This window comes from Marmota flaviventris, chromosome 10, assembly GCF_047511675.1.
Source record: "Marmota flaviventris isolate mMarFla1 chromosome 10, mMarFla1.hap1, whole genome shotgun sequence".
NCBI lineage: Eukaryota > Metazoa > Chordata > Mammalia > Rodentia > Sciuridae > Marmota > Marmota flaviventris.
The window spans coordinates 40468225-40491613 of NC_092507.1; the positions used below are offsets into that span (position 1 = coordinate 40468225).

The following is a 23389-nucleotide window of genomic DNA, read 5'->3' on the forward strand; positions in this document are numbered from 1 at the left end:
TTCTATAATGATAAGGAATTAAATATTTAAGAATAACCCATTGAGCCTGAAAGGAACAATGTGAAGTTTAGTGCTCTTCTAATCCAGTTATTTAAATTCCCATGCTCAAAAGATGCAATAGGGAAAAAAAAACAATGGATGGATGTACTCAAGTAACAAAATATTGTTTATCACAAGAACCTATGCACTTTGAAAGAGTAACTGGCTAAATTTAGAAGCTGGCCAAGATATCAAAGATTGTATCTCTTCAGACCAAGACAATATTTTTAGATTTTTGTCTTCCATTCTCAGAGCTATTTTCAGTAATAACTGCTTAAAGTTATGACTCTGGAATCTGTTAAGAAACTTAAAAACTGCACAAAAATAATATGATTCAAGTAACTGATCCTCCTACACCTAATCTCACTACCAGAAAGAGAAATATACTGGTGGTGATATCTTAACTTTGGCATTGCTTTTAGGAAAATTCCAGTATACAGAATAAATGCAGTCACCCAATCAGAGAATCAACTATCTAGAAATGTCTCTGGCTTCTTCCTCAGTCCTTCAGTAAATCATTCTCTGTACCCTAGCATAATCTACCTGACAGACAACCCCTAATGAACGTACCACATCAAAACAAAACAATGGATCTAACAATTTAGAGCTTTTGCCTATTTAGAAGTATTATTATAAGTAGGGAATCAACATACAAGTAACACACTAAGAAATGCCCATCCATGGGCTCTTACTGGCATCTCCTCCTGTATGTGCTAGTGTAGCATTCAGGAAATGGTACCCCAATAACATGGCCACATGAATTGTTTACTGCTCTAAATGAAACACTGCCCAATTTTCCATGTTTTTAATGTTTGAAACACCCCATTTTATATCACTTCCCAAATATAAACAGGTTTTACTACCTTTTTTATTTGTAAAATGAAACTACTTAACAAGGAACTTAGTGAAAATGAATTAAATCTCTTTACACCAAAGTTAAGATATGCTGGCTGCTAAGCAACATATAAAATGTTATTTTAAATTGTTCTATATCATCTCCTACCCAAGCAGAATTACGAGAAACAGTCTTTGAAAATAGTAGGTCTCCTAGTTAATACAATCTCATATGCATGAGAAAAGCAATTTGGTTTTTCATGATGATGAGATGATGACCTCACTCATCTAATTTTGTTGGTATAATAATATTCATATCAAAAGTCATTCAAAGTTACCTTTAATGATATACTATGCAAGTAAATATCATTAAAAAATACTTTCAAAACTAGAAATCTTCACTGAAAAATTCTGCTTTCTCATTGTACTATAATAAAGGCCAGAATTCAAAGCAAGAACAATCATTTTACAAAAGAAAGACATTTATATTATACAAATATCAGATATTCCCTAAACCTAATACCATATCCATCAAATAGTAAGTGACCTTATACATTTAAAAAATATTCCTAAATCAGAAGTGGAATAGTGAATTTTATAGTTCACCTACCTGAACCTCACTTGTCCTCTGTTTAATAGTATCTTCTTTCTCCTTAAGGTCCTGTTCCACATTATTCTTTTCCCTAGAAGACCAGCAAACAATGCAAGAATATTTGAGAACATCAGCTACAGCTGGTATGGTTATCCATCCTCCTAATCCTGAATCGCTTTTTAAATACATAGTCAAACATTCAATTTTTAAATGAAGGGCAGATTTTTCTACCCTCTTTTAATTATTTATGGAATAGAAATCAATATAGCTGTTTATTTTAAAAAATTGCTTCCTCACTAAAATGTGGTGAAAAGAGAATAGATTAAAAAAGGAAGAAGAGAAAAATAATCAATGAAACACTCAGGTTCCTCTGATCTCACTGTTGCTATGGAAATACTGTCCAATGAAAATGGCTGTTGAAGAAAAGGAGGAGTTGCATCAGCTCTGTAAGCTTAACCCTTAATTATCACTGTCAAATGAAATGAAAATGGCTAATACAATCAGTGAACAATATTAAGGAAAAAGGCATTTGCCGAAGTGTTAATTTCCCCTCAAGTCACTAGTGAGCATCAATTTTAGAATGCAACAACACAGGACAAATGGAGAAGATTGTTAATACCAGGTAATCTGCTCTATCAAATATCACATCTGTTCTAAAAAGCTATTTTGAAACAACCTAACAAACCCAATTGATCTAATATATAAAATAATGTATACTTCATAAAATAAGAATCACAGTAGAATTTACCTCTTCCACTTCTCAAATCAAACATATTGGGCTCTACTTTTACTTTGAAATATCATCTATAAATTGTTACATGTTTTGTTAGAGGCCTTGTTCCTATGATGAATCTCAAGTGACCTTAGATTCAGAATTGCAAAATAAAGCTATTTCTTTAATGTAATAAATTTAACTGCCCATGTTTATCAATACCCCCCCATCCCCACCCCAACACACAGCTCCCATTCCTTTCTTTTCTACAAAATGAGAAAAAAAGCCCATAGAATTCTGCAGCAATATATTTTTGGGGTGGGGTGAGGAGTAAAAGAAGGCAACATGGAGAGGGGAAGGTAGGATTTAAGAAGTTCTCCAGATTAGTACTGCAGAGTTTTCCTCAAAGCCTCATTACTATATTTCAGTTTCCATTCCAGACATAACTCAAATGTAGGCTCAGGCTTCACTGAATTTTGGCATAAAGGAAAGTAAAAAAAAATCTACTAAGGAGATATTTAAGGGACAGTCTTCATTTATATTTCTCACCTTCTTCAGGTGATACTTTTAAATGTAGACAAAAATAATTTGAATATGTAGGCACGATGATTTTAAAATTTGTATGGAAGAAAAAAGCACATGAATAAAGGTATTTGTATATTGTTACTTTTAAAGACTTGACATGGCCAAGGAGCTTACTAACCGTTTGTCGGACGGGTCGCAATGTGGGTCATGATGTCCTGGAGATTTTAAACAGTCCCTCACCATGCGAATCATCATCATTGCAGCCTGTTCCTTCCATCCCTTAATCTATTTATTATACAAAGGCCATCTCCCACCTCCAACCCTTATCAAATTAGGTAAAATGAAAAACAGAAAAACACAAGGGAAAAAATTCTGAAAATACCACACAAATCCTGCAAGCTCAATCTTGGAATTTTTTTCTTTCCTCCTTATGTGAGCAGATGAGTGTTTCAGTCCTGCTGCAGTATGTCAGAAATAAGTCACATGAAAATCTAGCCCTCACCCCCACCTCTAATCCTCAGAGGCATTCCACAAGGTCAACATCACTTCAGCTCCATTTCAGACAGTAGATAATAAAAAAAAAGAAAATATTGCACAATATCATAGATCAGCACTATTCATACCAATGTAAATGTGAACGTGCACATTTTAGTTCCTTCTGCTCTGCTGTTAAATCCTGTTACTGACAGTGTCTACTCAGAAGATCAAGTGTGCATGCAGGAAAACAGGGCTGCAAGAAGGCGGTGAGCTGACTTTAAGTAGCCAGGCAGAAGAATAGCAGAGAAAGGAAGAAAGCTCACTTGGTGAAAAAGAAAACATCACAAAGGACTCTCGGCTCTTATCAGCAAACAAGGTTTATGTTTGTGTAACATGGAGGAAGCTTGAAGAGTACAAATGTCTCTTTATAAATTGAAGTGTATGGAGCAGGGAACAAACTGTGATGCTGTCTCCAAACATATTCTGAAAATCTTTCCCAACTAAATAAAATATGGGAACCTTCTTACTACAGAGATAAAATGAACTTAATAATCTAGCAAAATTCTATTCTCATATTAATTCCTTTTATAATCAAAACCAAGTACTATCATATACATTGCTAAAGAGAAAACTTTAAAAATTAAATGTTCTGGGCTGGGGCTATAGTTCAGTGGTAAAGCGCCATGGGGTTTGATCCTCAGCACCTCATAAAAATAAATAAAGATACTTTGTGTTCATCTACAACTAATATATATATATATATATATATATATATATATATATATATATATATATATATATATATTTTAATAATAAAAAAAGTAAAAATTAAATGTTCAATTATATCACTTTCTATACAGAAATAAACTGAAAACTTGCCCCATAAACCACACTGATAATTGAATAATTTTCTTACGACTTATAATTTCAGATGTCAAATTATTATTCTATTGTCATGCAATAGCTCTTAACTTCTATAATTATCTTCTCACTTCAGACAAGTAAAAACATCTAAATATACATTTAGATACATGAAAGATGTTTGGTCACAACAATACGCATTCTCCTAAACACAAACCATTCTGTTTAACATCAGTAATTTAAAAACTGAATTCTCTTTTCAAGGATCTGTGCCACAATGAGAAGTGGCAATCTTTATATGCAGAGTCCCCAGGTATATATATTTTTTACCCCTATTACCTTCAAGATACTTGCACATCTTGAGGAATCCATAAGAACCAAAGCTATAGGTAGAACCAGGGACAGAGCTTCCCAGTGTTTCAGACTGACAGATCTAATTCCATGCACCCTGGAATCTGAATCATCAAAGAAAACAAAGCCCAAGCTAGGCTTTCAGAAGCCTGAGGTTGATAACTGCATAGATCTAATATGAAGTAGTCAAAAGTGGCTCACAAAGACAGGCTGAAAAACCTTGAGTCCATGTGATTCACTTCCATTTTCCCAGGCTCTGTTTAGGAGGAGAAGGGAGTGAGCCATCTGCCTTAACTTTGATGCTATTCCAATATTATCATAGAGACAGAATTAAATCACCTTCGAAGTCCTTCCCAGACACATAGTTTAATCCTCTATTCTGAAAATAAGCATTTCTAACCAGAAAACGAAGCTTGAAAACTAGAAAGCTGTAAAAACTCATTAAGCTACATTTTACACTCTTGAGCCCCATTTGTAAAAATTCTTTTGGGACACATTTAACCCTCAAAATGCTTATTATTAAGTAGCTTTTACAAGCAAAGTAAAAGATGCTATTTTCATGTAGACATTAGGAAGACATGTGGATCTTATGGAGAGCAACAAAATGAGCAAAACAAACAAACAAAACAAAAAAAACCAGGGAACAGATTCTAATTTGATTCTGCTGTGAAACACAGATTGACTCTGATTACATCACTTAACCTTTCAGAGCCCCAGTCTTCTTTTCCATATGTAGATACTAATATCTCTACCATATCAGGATTAGAAGGTGAAATGTAGAAAATGTCATATAATTTAGGGAAAAAAAAGGCTTTCATCCTAAATATCAACATTACTTAGAACTCTACCCCACCCCACCCTCTTTTATTTTTCATTCTGAGATCAAGTCTCAAGATTACCAAGGCTTGGCCTTGAACTCCTGACCTTCCTGCCTTAGCCTCCAAAGTTGCTGGAATTATATGCATTAGCCACCAAGCCCAGCTACTCAGAACTTTAATGTTGATGGAGTAATTTTTTATTTTTATCTATTTATTTTTTAATAATTTTTTAGTTGTCAGTGGACCTTTATTTTACTTATTTATTTATGGTGCTGAGTATCAAAACCCCATGCCTCACACATGCTAGACAAGTGCTCTACCACTGAATTACAACCTAAGTCTAGGAGAAATTTTTTAATTGATTTTATTATTTTTAAAAAATATATGACAACAGTGGAATGCATTACAATCCTTATTACACATATAGAGCACAATTTTTTGTATCTCTGTATATAAAGTATGTTCACGTCAATTTATGCCATTATACATGTACTTTTTTTTTGCATTACAGTTCTTTTTTTTTTTAAGAGAGAGAGAGAGAAAGAGAGAAGAGAGAGAATTTTTTAATATCTATTTTTCAATTTTCGGTGGACTCGATATCTTTATTTTATTTTTTATGTGGTGCTGAGGATCAAACCCAGCGCCCCTTGCATGCCAGGCGAGCGCATTACCGCTTGAGCCACATCCCCAGCCCTGCATTACAATTCTTAATACACACATATAAATATATATACCACAATTTTTCATATCTTTGTTTGCAGGAGAAATTTTTAAATATGTAAAAAGTACTTAATGATTAGAAAACAATCTGACAGAGTTACAGAATGTAATGTTATCAGTAAAATCTCTGCCTTAAAATCTTGTCTAAATATAAAAAATAATCCAATTATTCTCTACTTTTACAAACTCATTATACAGTTTCAAAGCATAGGATTTGAAGGAAAATAGTCCAGAATTAAAATACTGACTCCCTCACAGATAATCTTAAATCACTATAGTAAGTGATATTGGTTCTGGCTGGACCTCCCTTCTAGGGTCTGGCAACCCTTCTTCTGGAAACTGTTTCTCTTTCTCCCTAACCTATTTTTTCTGTCCAGATGATTCAAACAGAAGATGCCATCTTTTTGTAGACTTTATCTCTTTGAGCAAGGACTGACCAGAGATTAGTTCCTGATGCACACTCAACCAGTCCTAGTACCTTACCTCATAATTATAGCAATTAATTTAAGAATGGGTCTGTGATCAAAGACAAGACTGTCAGAATCTTTATCTAAGATGTCTTTACTTGACACTAAAATTAAAAAAGTACTATTGCCAATATTATACCTACTACTGCTACTATTACTACTAATAATAAATTACAGATGCTAGAGAGTAAGTCTTGGCAAGGCTTAGGCCCTGGTTCCTGTCACTTACGATAGTTAACTTTATGAGCAAACTTAGCTCAGCTACAGTACCCAGATACATGGACAAACAATAGGCAAGATGTTGTTATGAAAGTACTTTTTAGGTGAGGTTAACTATTAAATCAGAATAAAGTAGATTATCCTCTATAATGTAAGTGGCCCTCATCCAATCGATGAAGGCCTTAAAGAAGTCCCTGAAGAAAGAGGGAATTCTGTTTCCAGATTGCCTTTGTAGACTCAAGCTATAAAATCAACTCTACTATGAGTCTATAGCCTGCTGGCCTGCTCTACAGATTTTTAAATTACGGGCTCCCCAATCATGTGAACAAATTCCTTAAAATAATTTTTCCCACCCCCCCTTATAATGTACATTTATACATATTCTAAAGGTTCTGTTTCTATGAGTCCTAACACACCTTCCATCTACACCCTTATGCTTCCAATTACATGTAGTCATTAAATATTCCCTTTTGCTTAAAACCAACCCCAGTTAGGAATATCACTTCATATTCACCTTTCTTAAGCCTCAGTTTTCTTCTCTTCAAAGAGGTAAATAAACCTGATGTATCTCACAGTTACAGAAAGGATTAAATAATTTTTGCCAATACATCTAGTAAATAGTATATGCTAAATAAAAAGTTAAAGAGTACCAAACTCTTACTAAGGCCTAGTTTTCTGTGTTTATAAAAAAAGACATCTACTTTTCATATTACATGTAGAATTGGTGTGAAGAATAAAAGAGAAAATACACAACAGATCCAATATATCCCTATGCAACTTCAAGACCTACTACATAATTGTGACTGCGATATAAAAATAGTGGGATAGGTACCAGACTTTAAGCTCTCAATTCAGTGTATATACATGCTTAGTGTGGGAAGTTAAAGAGAAGAACATAAAGAAATAATCATTTATACACATAGGGTAATAATGTCTGATTCATTCCACTATCCTTTCTACTTCCATACCCTCTCTTCTCTCTTCATTCTCCTCTGCCTAATAAATAAAGAAATAATTATAATGCAGTATTCCAGCTGCTAATAGGTAAGTAGAAGGTATTTCTCTAAAAGTTGCCTTAATTATATGTTCTATATATATAAATTGTATTATTTCTTTCTTTGAACAAATATTTATTGAATATATACTTCACACAAAATAAGATTTAAGTTGGGCCCTTATTTATAGTTTGCTAGGAAAAAAAGATATTAGTCATAAAATTTTAGGATAAATGCTGTAAAGTTTAAGGGCAAATGGTACTATGTGAACAATTCAATCTCTTACTTAGTTCTGAGAGGCTGCTGTTTTAATAGCTTTGTTTTTGAAAAATACGTCAGAGAACATACTCATGGACATAAGTCATTGAAAAGAAAGCCTAACTGGAATCAGAAAAGACATAAACTTTGGAGCATGGCTTACATAACCAAAGCATCCCTTAAGCAGGACTTTTCAAAGGAGAAATAAAAGTTAATTTTGCAAATCCAAAAAAAAATTTGTTCTAATTTTCCAGAATGACAAATTGAGATTTAAAAAAATAAAAGAAATGTAAAACTAAGCCGTAGTTTTCTCAATTACAAAATGGGGATATTGAAGTTGATGGGAAGAATTTATTTACATCTAGAAAGACTCTAGCACAATGCCTTCAACATAGTAAGTACTAAATAAATTTCAACTGTTATTATTAGTACCATTATATTATTTGCTATTATTTCAAAAACGCAACCGTTACTGGCTTCTTTAAAGAGGTAAATTATATCTGTGGAGACTGACTGTTAAATTCTCCAGGAGCTGAAACTTCTTGGTAGATTATCACATATTTAAAAATACAGCTTTAAGTATGAAGATTCCTCAAAAAATTAGAAATGGAACTACCATGTGACCCAGCTATCCCATTCTTCAGTATACATTCAAAAGATTTTTAAGATCGGCATACTACAGTGATTCAGCCATATCAGTGTTTATAACAGCACAATTCACAACAGCCAAGCTATGGAAACAGTCTAGGTGCCCTTCACAGATGAACAGATAAAGAAAATGTTGTATATATACACAATGGAGTATTAATCAGCCATAAAGAAGAATGAAATTATGGCATTTACTGGTAAATGGGTGGAACTACAGCCTATTGTGCTAAGTGAAATAAGCCAGTCCCAAAAAGTCAAAAGGTGAATGTTTTCTCTGAAATGAGGGAAGCTGATCCAATCTAAGGGGTGGGGTCTGAAAGAGAAAAAGAAAGGGTAAAAAGGAAGAGGCAATTTTATCAAAAAAGAGGAAAGAGTAGAGGAAGAGGATTGAGGGGGAGGAAGAAAGGATAGGAAAACAGAACAGTGGAATGAATCTGACTGAATTTTTATATCAAGTATATATGCACAGTTCATTAATTAAAAACTATAAATAACTATAATAAACTACAACTATAAATTGTAAAAAGATCAGTAGAGTAGAAAGAGGGGAGAAGGGGGAAGTAGGAGGAGAGGAGAGGGAAAGTACTGAGGACTGAATTAGAACAAATTATACTCCCTGCTTTTGTGATTATGTCAAAATGTGTCCTGCTGTTTTTATTGTTATTGTTTTGGTACCAGGAGATTGAACCCAGGAGTGCTTAACCACTAAGCTATGTCCCAGCTCTATTTATTTTCTGTTTTGAGACAGGGTCTTGTTAAGTTGCTTAAACCCTCACTAAATTGGCTGGCTTTGAACCTGTGATCCTCCTGTCTCAGCCTCCTGAATCACTGGAATTATAGTTACCTGTCATGACATCTGGACATCCTAATGTTTTACTTATTTTATTAAATATAAATATATATATATATTGTAGTTGGACACAATGCCTTTATTTTATTTATTTTTATATAGTGCTGAGGATCAAACCCAACGCCTTGCATGTGCTAGACAAGCAATCTACCGTTGAACTACATCCCCAGCCCTCCTAATGTTTTATATAACTAAAAGAATCAATAAGAATACTTATTCTCTTTTAGAAAAATAATGCTTTATTAAAAGAGATCAATGCCTCCAAGAGATCATTGCCTCCTTAATAAGTTACCACAACCACAAAATACTACAAGTAAATGAAATGTAATTTCTACAGAACACAATTGAGTCAGACCAAAGCAGGCCCACCAAAATTATAATGCAAGCCAACTATGTAATTTTAAATGATCTTACAGTTACATATTAAAAAATAAAAAGGAACAAATGAAATTTATTTTAATATATTTTATATTAATTATATCAAAATTATTAACATTTCAGCATGTAATAAGTATAAAAATATTAATGAGACATTTTATATTCTTTTTCTAAGTCTTTGAAATCCAGTACATTTTATACTAATAGCAAATATTAACTTGGACTAGCCACATTTCAAATGTTCAACAGTCACATGACTAGTGGCTACTGCACTGTACAAAGCAGCTTCAGATTTTAACAAGGAATTTTCAAATAAGGAGAATCTGCCAAACAGAGATTTTAATGATTACCCATACACTGTGAAAATGAACGAGGTAGCCACTCTATTACCAAACAAATGCACATACAACCTAGAGCTTCAAGTATTTAATCAGTAATGCTCAATTGAGACCTTTACAGAGCCAGAAACAGACCAAATTGGATCATATAAGCAAAGAGCTCACATTTAATACTATAAGCAATGATCTCTCCAGATTTAATAGTTTTGATAGAAATGGAACCAAAGTAAACCAAAATATTTTTTCTTTTTACTATTTTATTTAATTATTTTTTAAGTTTATTGTACCAGGGATTGAACCCAGGGGTGCTTTAGCACTAAGCCACAGTCCTAGTCCTTATTATTTTCAAACAGGATCTCACTAAGTTGCTTAGGGCCTTGTTAAATTGATGAGGCTGGCCTCAAATGTGCAATCCCCCTGCTTCAACCTCCGGAGTCACTGGGATTACAGGCCTGTGTCATGGTGCCTGGCCAAAAAACATTTTTTTTTTTTTTTAAATTCAAGGCATATGCTAACACTCCCTTAATTTTTTTGTAAAAATTAAGTCCTTAAATATGATTGGAATAGAGGTCTACATAATTAGGAATATAGAATTTGGGTACCTGGCTATAAAATTCCAATCTCTCTTCAACTAGGGAAAGAGAACTCACTCAGCTTCTTACTCATTCAAATATTTACTGAGTAGCTATTCAGTAAATTCAGTGCTCTAAGTGATAAACTGAGTGTTAGGAATGAGGATAATGCTTAATGATGATAACTACTACCATGTATTTAAAGTTTACCATGGTCTAAGAACTGTGTTAACTACTCTACATGGTATTATTTGTATATTCATCTCACAGATCAAAAAACTGAAGTACAGATGGTTAAGTAAATTTGACCAAATGATGTCAGGCAATCTGGTTAAAGAGCCATACTCTGAAATTCTACACTATATTGCCTGGTTAGAAGTTAAGAGTTGGTCATTATATCATGGTATGTGTTTTTGTAAAAATATTTATACAAGTATATGTGCATAAATATAAATCTGAATATAAATATAAAGCTACACACCAACTATAACTGGTTTACCAATTAACAGTGGGACTAAGTGAAATAGTCTTTTTATTGTGTACTATTTTTTGTATAATAAAATGGGTTTTGTGTTAAAAAAAAAAAAAAGAAGAAGAAGTTAAGAGTTGGTCTTTACCACCACACAGAATTCAGAATCTGTAGGGTACAGAAATATAATTCACTACTGAAAGTGTTCTGAGAGAAGGAAACTGAGTGCTCTCTTAACTGAGGTAGATATCAGGGAAAGCTTCTTGGAAATATAGACCTATTTCAATATTTCTTCATCTGAAAAACAAGATAAAACCTTACTCTTCAGGAATGTTGTAAGAATTCAAAAGAAGAATTTATATAAAGCAGGCACAGCACAGTACCCAATAACTATTATAATAATTATCTATCCTGTTTATTGGCTCAAGACCAGGATAATGAACAGGCAAGACAGGATGTGGCTTTTACTTCCTGATGTTCTTGCTAAAAGGACAAAGATAGGAAGTAGACACTAAGAGAAGGCAAAATATTAACTCCTGCCTCAGCATAATTCACCACCACTACACTAACCAAGTGACTTAATCAATCTCCCAAATGTTTTGCATTTTTCTCCACCAATAACTTCCCCATCTGACACATTTTACTTTTGGAGCAAGGATTCTTAAAAATGGATCCACAGATAAGTTTTTAAGGGTCTAGGAACTCCTAAAATAAATGCAAAATAGCATAGATGGAAACACATTCTTTTTTTCTGGGGGCATAGACAAATAGCCTTCATCAAATTCTCAAAGGAAATCCTAACGCAAAAACAGTTGTGCAATTACCACCGTATGACTCAGCAACTGCACTTCTGGAATTTTAAAGATGGATATGGTGATGGTTGTACATTTAATACTACTGAACTGTAGAGTTTTTAAAATGATAAGTTTGGGTTGGGGTTGTGGCTCATTGGTAGAGTGCTTGCCTAGCTAGTGTGAGGCACTGGGTTCAATCCTCAGCACCACATTAAAATAAACAAATTAAATAAAGGAATGCTGTCCATCTACAACCACAAAATAAATAAATACATTAAAAAATAAAAAATAAGAAAACTAAATAAACAAAATAAAGGTATTGTGTCCATCTACAACTAAAAATGTTTTTTAATGATAAATTTGATATTATGTTTATTTGATAAGAAATATTCTGATATTTACAACATACTTTCATTCATTCACTAATCAACTAATCTATGCTGAGATTCTATGATGTCAGGTACTTTGCGGATAAGGAATTCAAAATTTCCCAAATAAGAAATATAAATTACTAAAAGAAACTTAGCAAGTAACAAAATACAGGAATAAAGTCTCTGGAGGTAGAGAAAAGAAAAATTAACATTCTGAAGATTTCAGTGAAGGTTTAACAGAAGAGATGACATTTAAGCTGGGCCTGGAAGAACGAATGGAAGTTTACAAGGCAAAAGTTGTGTGTTCCAAGCAAAGAGGAAAGCACAATCATAGGCAAAGAAGAATAAAAGTGGTGGCATGTTATAGTTATAGTGCCATAGCTAGAGAAAGGGATGAATATAAAATGGTGGGTTAGACTACTCTGCTAAGCACTGATGTAGAAAGAGCAAACACAGAGTCTGCTCTCAGTAACCTTCATGGTGTTGTACTATGAGAGATGGCTAAGGCAGAAGAATGGCCAGGATGCCAGGGGAATACCATGAAGGAAAAGCCTTTAAGCCATGCTCAGGAAAGTGAACTGTATCCAGTTGGGGAAGGAGTCACTGAGGGATCTGGGTTGTATTTTATATATCAACTGTAAGTGCAGAAAGGTCTAAAGAAAGGAAGGAAAGGCTCAAAGCAGGGAGCCAAACAGGAGGTAATAATAGTAATACAGATAAAAGGAAAGGGTTAAAACTAAGACAAAAAATTAGAAAGAGAAGACAAATTTTAATTATTTTCTCATTTACTATAAGATGAACACTAGGGATTATAACAGTGAAAAGTAAGTAATCCCTATAATTGAAAAACACACAGTCTAGTGAGAGATTTTTAAAAAACAGACTACTATAATAAAGTATGGTAAGTATGTGCTATGACCATTGTAAATAGGGGCTCTTAAATAAGATTTGAAGAGTACGAGGCTTAGGAGGTAATACAGTCAAGGAAGACCTCTCCTCCTAGAGATAATAATTTCTAAGGTAAGATTTAAAGGATGAGAAGGAGCTGGTTAGGGAAAGGATATGGGAAGGTAGGAAGGAATTCAAGAAATATTTCAAAAAATTTTTAAAATGGGAGGGAAAAAAAAATCTCAGGTTTCTAATTTGAGTGACTGGTTGAATGGTGATGTCACCAAGAAAGGGAAATACAGGATAGCAGTCAGGCAGATTAGAAAGTCATGCCTCCCTAGAAATTCAGATGAAAACACTAGTGGACAATGAAAAATATATATCCTGACCTCCAGCAAGAGATCCAGGTATTTGATGAGAGTATTATATTACAACCATTGCTTTTCCTACTTTAAGCAAAAGCTATTAATGTTTTATATTTTCTATTACAAATAATCTGGTGAACTAACGATGATAACACAATGTCTCATTTCTGACCAGCAACAAAGAATGTTCTTTTGTTTGTTGTGGCACTGGGGATTGAACCTGGGGCTTTGCATGTACTAGGCAAGAAATCTGCCACTGAGCTACTTTCTCAGCTCTAATAAAGAATATTCTTTACCCAACTAACTCCCAAGTTACATATATAGTCTTCAATATTTCCATTGATATGCAATGCTGAAAACAAAATATTATTCTATGAAACCTTCATTTCACCACTTCCCAAATGTTTATAATAAATATGCATTATAACTATCAAGGGAAAAAAGTATTATAAAGTGCCATATTCATCATATATTCATTATAATTTTTCCATATTATGTATGCTGTTTATTTGTAGATCTGATCCTGGACTAAAATTAAATCTTCATCTCAAAGTCAACAAAGGAGGAGAGTCTAATATTTTGCCAGACAACAATTTAGTAAATGCCACAAATAAAATCTGTTTAAATTTTTTTTTCCTGTTTTGTAATCATACACATCACATCCTGATATAGTACTAAAAGAGATTTAAAGGCTGAAGACAGCTGAGTGTGGTATTGCATACCAGGAATCCCAGCAACTCAGGAAGCTGCAAGTTCGAGGTCAATCTCAGCAATTTAGCAAGACCCCATCTCAAAATGTAAAAATTAAAATTAAAAATTAAAAAAAGTAAAATTAGACTGGGGAATCTAGAAAGTGGAAGGGCACCCCAGGTTCAGTCCCAGCGCCCCAGGTTTAGTCCCAGTACCACAAAATAAAAATGCATAAAAAGGAAGAATTTTGTCCAGAAAAAAAAATGTTATTCACAATAATGAAAGTCAAGGTTTTTAATGGGATACGCTAACTACTTAGTGATCAAATAAAACCACTTTTACAAAAGTGAATTTTAACAAGTATAATTTTACTAATTCATTATGACATTACTGGCTTTGACAGATCATGAAAGTTTGTCTACCCTATAAATCTCACCTAAAATAAAAGCCTAGAGAAAATATTTTCATGAATATCAAATCATGTATTAATATATCACAACATTTATAAAATGTGACTATAACCTAAAAACTAACAAAGTTTTAAAACTCTTAACTTTCATAACACAGTTAGAAAATGTTAGATACAATGGTTTTTTGTTTGTTTTTTTGAGAGAGAGAGAGAGAGAATTTTTTAATATTTATTTTTTAGTTTTCGGCAGACACAACATCTTTATTTGTATGTGGTGCTGAGGATTGAACCCAGCGCCGCGTGCAAGCCAGGCAAGCACGCTACCGCTTGAGCCACATCCCCAGCCCAAATACAATGTTTTTAAATTGTTATTTTTTATTCACTACAAAGACTGACATTGGTACCCCTGAACATTATGGTTACTAAAAGTTACTGAAAGCTTAATTGACCAAAATATAACACACATTACAATCGGTGGTTTAGGCAAGGGCATTTTATAATGACACTCTAATTAATATTGAAACTCACTATAAGAGTATTTTATACTGGGCTGGGGTTGTAGCTCAGTGGTAAAGCACTTGCCTAGCATGTATGAGGCACTGGGTTCTATTCCCAGCATCACATATAAATAAATAAAATAAAGGTCCATGGATGACTAAAAAAAGAAAAAATATTTTTTAAAAGTATTTCATATATTAAAGAACTACTGTGGAAGTCAAGAAAGCAAATCCTAAAACACTGGGGTATATGCCTATTTTCACAGGCTTGATAGGTACAGAAAGACAAACATATTCAAATATAGCCACTATAAAATGTGTCTCACATAAACAAACCAAGCAAAATTATTTAAGGACTATCTGAAAATAAGAAGCCCAAACATCATTACAAATTTGGTAACCAAATGCTTATTTTTCTTATTTCAAACCAAAGTTGAAAATGTTTAAATCTTAATAAGAGGCAAAATTATATAAAAGAAAGAATGCTGAACTTTTCAATCTGATACAAGCATCATCTGTAATTTGATATGTGACATTGGATTTCCCCCATCCCCCCATGAGTAAGAAAGAAAGTGGACTATATGATCACCAAGGAGGTTTTTTTCATTGTTTTTGTTTATTAGAGGTATTTTGTTTTTGTTTTTTTGCTTCTGTTTTGTTTTCCTATGGAATGAACCCAGGGATACTTAACCACTGAACTATTTTATGACAGGATCTAAGTTGCTAAGAATCTCACTAAATGGCTAAGGTTGGCTTCTAACTCACAATCTTTCTGCCTCAGCCTCCCAAGTTGCTGGAATTTCAGGTGTATGCTACAGAGTCCAGCTTAGAGGCTTTGTGTAACAAAACAAAGGCTAATTTTCAAAAAGTTGAGAATTTGGTCAGATTTGTATAAAGTAAATTAACTCAAACTAAGTAATGAGATTCCAAAAGTTGCACAGACTAAGTGTACAGGATGTCAAGTCATGTTTGTTGTTCAAAGAGACGATACTAAGGTCATTGAAACTCATGTAGATACAAAGCACATCCTGCAAATAAAGGTTGCCTTATATTTAATGAAATAAGGCATAAAGATTCCATTTAGATAGAATTATGGTAAAGATGAACAAGGTAGTATTTACCAAACTATGTATCAGAAACAGAAGGGTGTGTTGCATGTACACACATATACACCATACATATATATTCTATGTAGATGTGTATATGAAGTCACCTGTAATTTTAATTTACATACCTCTGCAGGTCAACTATTTCATTGTTAAGCGTATCTAGCTCCTTAATAGCAGAGAAATCTGCAACAGGACTTGATCCTATGATGTTCTGAAAAAAAAAGTTCACAATTACGCATTACTATAAAGTTAGATAAGGCCAAGCACTGAAAATGCTAAAAACTATACACAGATACAAGGTATTACATATTTTACTGCATTATTAATACTTTTAATTCATTTAATAAAATCATATCTGGTATAATTATATAGTAATATAAGTTCCCTTAAATCCTTAAAAAGCTGTTATTCTATAAAATGTATCCTCACCTCACATCCAAAAGTTTTTGTGACTTGATTCTAGCCTGTTCAGAATTTTGCAGTAAAACAAATACCAGATTTATAAACTAATTCCTCCACCAAAGTATAAATTTCTTAGGGAAATCAATGGAGGATTTGTTTGTAATTGTATCATTTGACACAGAATAAGTATGCAATTTTTTGTTGAATCTCAGAATTATAATGGTTGACTTAGTTCAATAAATATTTTACTTTGGTTAAATACATTCAGTGTCTGTTTCAAGTAAAAACAAACTGCTCAGGTATATTTTCTATAGTAAGTATTAGTATCACCACATAAAAGACTGTCTTTATACATGACATCCTTTATATATGGTTTTCTTTCAATAAGAAGGTACAAAAATTGGTCCCTAAATGATACCTGCACTTAGAAAATTCAGCTGAGTTTATTCACAACTCTACTATTTTACTAGCTGCATGATCTTCACCTGTAAGATAGGGAAATAATCTCTGCCCTGGCCATTTAACAAATTAAATGAAATATATCTCCTTTGTAAACTATAAATGAGGTTCTATATGGCTGGTTGAAGTCAGAGCAAAAAATAACTATTCCTTTAAACACTTATACCCAGTGCTACAACGAGAATGACAAATAACAAAATAATCACATTTCTAAAATGTTACATATATTGATGACCGTATTAGTAAAATATAAAACTCAGTAGAATTAAAAATTACATTCTTATGAACTTATGTCATCAACTTGCACAACAATATCCTATACTTCACATTTATATGGTCACTTGTAATTCATAAGCACTGTCAAATCCATTGGTCAATTCTCAAAACTAATATAAAAAGTGGGTTGTTAGGGAAGGAGGTAGGGCAGATATTATTATTAACCCCATTATATAGCTAAGGAAACAGATTCAATGGCTGCACAAATTTAGCTAACAGCTAAATCAAGAGTCTTCTGATTAAATTCAAGTGCCATTTTACACTATGCCCCTTGGCACTTGCATGTCAAGATCATTAAGTACATGTTAAAAGTAAACTTGATGATCACAAAATTGGCAAATAATTCCTTCTGTTTTTTTAATGCCATATTGCATTTTTAGCACTGAGCTGTTTTGACTATCAATATGAAAATTCATCTATGAAAAATAATGATATTTTCAATTTTATATTTTAGATTCATATCAAATATACTGTTTTACTGTACTCCACTGATACACAAAACCCTTATTAATGCCATATTAAATTAGAAGTATTAAAGTAGATTTCTGAATGTGACAGTTATTCCCTAGAATTATAACTGTTTAAACTTGTCCAGTTAGCTAAGCCACACAAGACAGCCAAACAAGTAAATAAAATGAAAAAAATAGCACTTGGTCTCATTTTCATCGCCAAGAGTAACTTCTACACATAAATGCTACTGAGAAATTTGCTATCAGAGGTGCAAGCACATCCAAAAACACATGACTTCCACACCTCTTCTGTCACTTTAATTTACAAGTGACTCATTTTTGACCATCTTTCCTAATAAAATATCATTAATTAAGAAGACAGAATGAGACAAATTGGTTTGAAGGTAATATCTTAGATGACTAGAATGGCACAAAACCAGGAAGCAAGAAAAAAGTTCAGCTATTATTATATACAACATTTGGAAGGTATCTGAAGAAAAATGTAATTAGTAAACCTTTCAACATATTTTCTCTCACCCTGTTTTGTGCATTACACAAAAATTCCACATTGATGATTTTAAGTGGATCAGAGAGCCCAGGGAAGGCAAGCTAAAATACACAAGGACCAAGTGATATATAACAAAAGCATACTGTTTAGGTTATTTTCTCTGAATCAACTTTGCTCATAAAAAACTTCTAATTTCAAAATGTATAGTGTAAACCAAAACCTGTAAGGCTACAAAAAAGGCATAAAATAAAGCTCTAACCTTGAGGGAGAGTAGAGTTAAGAAACTGACAGTACAAGAAAGGCGAAAAGCAGAGTGCTGCAGAATGGAAAAAATAGTCCAAACTAGAAAAAACACAGAAAGGAAAGCAACATTCAAAAGGATTAGTCAAAGCTGCCCAAAAAAAAAAAAAAAAAAAAAAAAAGCCGTATTTTAAAAAATCGATTATACAGATAAAAGAGATGATCTGAAAGATAAAATGAATGCAAATTTTATTTTAGTATTAAATTTTTGGTTAATAGATAAGTCAACAGTGATAAAATCCCATTTCGATGAATGCTGATATCCAACACAAAACTGACAAAAAGTATTCTATGTTCTAGTGAACAGACTTCAGATAAACCTACTAAATTAAAAACTGTGTATACCCGGATGCAACTTCAAATATCTACTAACATTACAGAGACTTCAGTGAACAATTTGCTTCAGAAATCTGTCATAATTTTGTGTTGGTGAAAGTCTTATTAGTAGTTATAATATAAAGGAGGCATGGAAAAAAATCTAAATGTGTGAGAGAATAAGCCAACACAGTATTCTATAACTGAAATACAGTTACATAGCACAAGACATAAATACAAATTCAGTAATATTATCTTTAACAAAAGCAATTTTTAAAAATTCGCAAAGTACTACCAACCCCCATCAAAAAAGACCCTCACAAAACAGATAATAAAATTTTTATTTTATTAAAAACAAGAACAAGGGGCTGGGGCTGGGGCTTAGCGGTACAGCACCCACCTAGCATGTGTACTGGGTTCGATCCTCAACACCACGTAAAAATAAATAAATAAAATACAGGTATAAAAAAAAAAATCACACCAATCTTAAAAAAAAAAAATACTCTATAAGTAGCTCTCTATATCCAGTGGCAGTAAATTTCATTTAGTTTACTTAGGGGAAAAAAAATCCAATGTTGACTTTTATTAGGTTAAAATGGGATTTTTTTAAACCCTTGTTACAAAATTAATGCAAAACCAAAACATTATATTTACTTTTTAAATTACAGCATTATAGAGATGCATAATTGTTGGGTTAAACTCAATAAAATCATATGCATAGAAGTGAATTTTAATTTCTGTCACGTCACCACCTACTACCCCTGCCCACCTTTGCCATTTGCCCTCCCTTTCTTCTTCCCCGCCATTCTCCTTCCTTACTCAACTGATCGTCCTTTCACTCATTTTATATTGATATTTGAAAGAGAACCTCCTTATACATAGCACACATTTGACAGCTCCTATTTTAAACAATCCTGAAAAAATTACCACACCAATGATTATTTTACAGGCCATATTTAAATATAGTTTTTGTTTTTTGTTTACTTTGTTTGAGAAAAAGTCTTGCTATGTTGCTCAGGCTGGCCTCGAACACCTGAGCTCAAGAGATCATCCCATGGGCTAGGACTACAGATACATTTCGCTACACATTTATTTTTAAAGGCAAACAGACTTTACAGTATGCAAGTATCTTTTTTTTTTTTTTTATTTTAGTTGTAGTTGGACACAATGTCTTTATTTAATTTTTATGTGTTGCTGAAGATCGAACCCAGTGCCTCACACGTGCAAGGCGGGCGCTCTACCAATGAGCTACAGCTACAGCCCGTATGCAAGTACCTTTAAAGGTCTATTACAAGCCAAAAAATCATAAATGCACTATGCAGGAAGAATTTCTAGATAATGTGAGAAAAATAAGGCACAATATGGTTGAAATAATGAAGTTTTGGAAATTCCCACTACTGGCCAAAAACCCAAAATAACTAAAACTTGCTTTTAACTGCTCAGATATGCAAACTCAGGAATGAAGGGTCATCTATGGCAAGTCACACACAGATGTATACTCAACATAATGTTTTCTTGAGGGCTTTTTGATTATAAAATTGACACCAAACGATTATTATCTCCTATAATTTTTTTCTAAATTTGTATTGTTTCCTTTAAGAGTGAACCATAAAATGGAACACAATAATTTAATAGCCTTCATTTAGTTTTCATACTTTATTCATAAAAATTAATTCACAAATCCATGAAGGGAAAAATAAGACTGAGTTCTTCCAATTTAAGATTGGAAAATATAGTTGTCATATATGTAATGAATAGTTGGGTAAACAAGATACAGACTAAGGATGTTATATAAGACACACATGAACATCTTTATAGGCACCAATTAAACTACAAACTATGTAGTACTATGCTACTAGCCAGATACATATTTCTCCTATTCCATTCAAACCAAGTCTATAATTTGACAGGACACTTGTTCCTTTCTATTAATGCATTCGGATTTTCTTTTAAGTTGTCTTACCTTTTGCAAACTGGTCCTGTCTGATGGTGGAATCATCTCAGGATTAAGAATGTGAGGAGGATCAATGCCCTTTACTAACTTTTGATTGATTAAGTAGAAAGCCAAGGCAAACTGATCCTTTGAAAGTTTCCCACAGTTCTTTGTGTCACATAATGCCCTGTACAAACAAACAAAAAAGAACAGTATATAAGCGCAACAACTACCATCCTCAAACTCAAGGACAGCTGATGTGATGGTGCATGCCTGTAATTCCAGCAGTTCAGAAGGCTGAGGCAGGAGGATCAAAAGTTCAAAGCCAGTCCCAGCAAAAGTGAGGCGCTAAGCAACTCAGTGAGACCATGTCTCTAAATAAAATACAAAATAGGGCTGGGAATGTGGCTCAGTGGTCAAGTACTCCTGAGTTCAATACCCGATACCAAAAGAAAAAAAAAAAAGGAAAAAGAATAATCCAACTATGTACTTTTTTAAAAACAATTAGTTGAATTTTTTAAAAGACAGTAACACCAACTTGCAGCTTGTCTAAAATTCACTCAAATGCCAGAAGAGACAGATAAGATTGTAAAAAGAGAATGTTCACCCTAGTGCTCAGCAGAGGCCTCACTAATTTGGTTTACTTTGTGCTTTCTCATTATTTCCCAGAACCACTACAGAGTAAATGTTATGGTGGGCCAAAGAATCCCAACATTCCCAACTCCTCAAATTTTTAACTTTAAAAGATGTTAAAAATGAAACCTAAGTCTCAGAAAATTTAGTTCATTAATGGCACTTTAACAAATCCAAAACAAGGAAAATTTCCATGTCAGCTTGCTTCCTGAAATTCTTGGAATAGGAAGACACAAAGATCTCTAAGCCAAAGCAGAAAGAACAGCTGCAAATGGAGATTACATTTGAGGAGAAGGCAGCAATCTGGAAAGCTTTACAAAATCACTTGAAGAGAAACACAATGTTTCATCTTATTTTCTTTCTTTGACTCATTCATTTATTAAGACTTAGCTTAATAAATAAATAGTCCCGATCTGTTTAATTATTTGAGAGCCAGCGTAGCCTGATAAAAAGACTACAGGTCACAGTATCAAACAGACTTAAAATTCCAGCATTTCTATTTATTTCCTTCTTGTGACCTGAACCAAGCTTTTTAACCTCTCTAAGCTTTAGTTTCCTTATCTATAAAATGGAGATAATACCCATCCTGAAAGGTTACTATGAGAATTAAAGATTAGATACATTAAAAGTCTGCACAAAATGCCAATCCCAACTGTGACAGCTGCTATTTATTGAGTATTATGCCTAATGTAGGCACTCAAAAAGTTAGTTATGCATGTTTAATTTTTCCCAGTTTGGGGTACTTGTCCCTTTTAAGGCAGATCTACCACCCTGCTCTGTTCTTTTCTAAGTTTTCTCTTTGTAACTATTTTGTTTCACTTCTGATATCTGCTACCTCTTGAAAACCTCAAAATTACTTCTGGTAATAGCTGGATTGGTAGGAGGCACACTTCAAAGCATGCTCATATACAATATCACATTTAATGATAAATTCATTTAAAACACTGAGTTGGAAAAAAAACAAATAAAAGAAGAAAAATAAATACACTGAATTGTGTCTCATGTGAGAGTAATCGGGGTACTGGGCATTGAACCCATGACCTTACACAAGCTAAGCAAATGCTCTAGTACTCAGCTACCTCCCAAGTGCCATCCCCTGGCCCCATTTTTTTTCTTGAGATAGAGTCTTGCTTAGTTGCCCAGGTTGGCCTTGAACTTGTGATCTTCCTGCCTTAGCCTTGTGAGTAGCTGGGATTTCAAGCATGTACCACCACACCCAGAAAAGGATCTGTATTTTTAAATGATCGAATGTGTTAAATGAAGTGTGAAAGTATACATATAACCTATAGAATTATACAAGTAAGCCTTAAAGACACTGTTTCTTAGATTGCTTATATTTCACATATTTTGAATCTCCATTAAAATTTTAAGTTTAAGATAAACAAATGGTGAATTTTAACATTCTAATAACAATTGACACTTTCAATCTTATAAAATTTCAAGAAACCTATACTCAAGCTTTTGTCAATTACTCAGAAGAACTCTTCAGATTTAAAATTTTCTCTAGAAAAAATTCGGAAACAAAAACTATCCTGCTTGCAAAAATGACTAAAGTTAAGAGTGCACAAAACTAGACCCCACACAAAACCATATATATTTTTTTAAAAATCCCTTTAAATAAAATAAAGTCTTACCAAATATGGGCCAGTAAGGTAGATGGTAAGCCCGTTTTCAGGAAAATTTCACGGACCTCCAATCCTGATACAAATCCATCCATATCTTTATCAGTTTTCAGGAAGATTTCATCATACTTAGCTTTTTCTGCAGGGGATACAACCCACTAAAGAGGGGGGAAAAACAGTATTTCTGCCAAAATGAAACAAACTTTGAAATGTCACTCTTTCAACCCCTGACAGTATATATCATAT

The 23389-nt window shown here is 33.2% G+C and overlaps 1 protein-coding gene across 3 annotated transcripts in view; it reads right to left on the reverse strand.

Moving 5' to 3' along the window:
- Eps15 (epidermal growth factor receptor pathway substrate 15) overlaps window positions 1–23389 on the reverse strand; it is a 141618-nt gene that overhangs the window by 64647 nt on the left and 53582 nt on the right. For all 3 annotated transcript variants that reach the window (XM_071617816.1, XM_027944955.2, XM_071617817.1), the window contains exons 10-13: window positions 23156–23301; window positions 20919–21075; window positions 16372–16457; window positions 1484–1556 (exon numbers count right to left, since the gene is read on the reverse strand). In XM_071617816.1, coding sequence (XP_071473917.1) covers window positions 1484–1556; window positions 16372–16457; window positions 20919–21075; window positions 23156–23301 — 462 coding nt within the window. The remainder of the gene's footprint in view (window positions 1–1483; window positions 1557–16371; window positions 16458–20918; window positions 21076–23155; window positions 23302–23389) is intronic.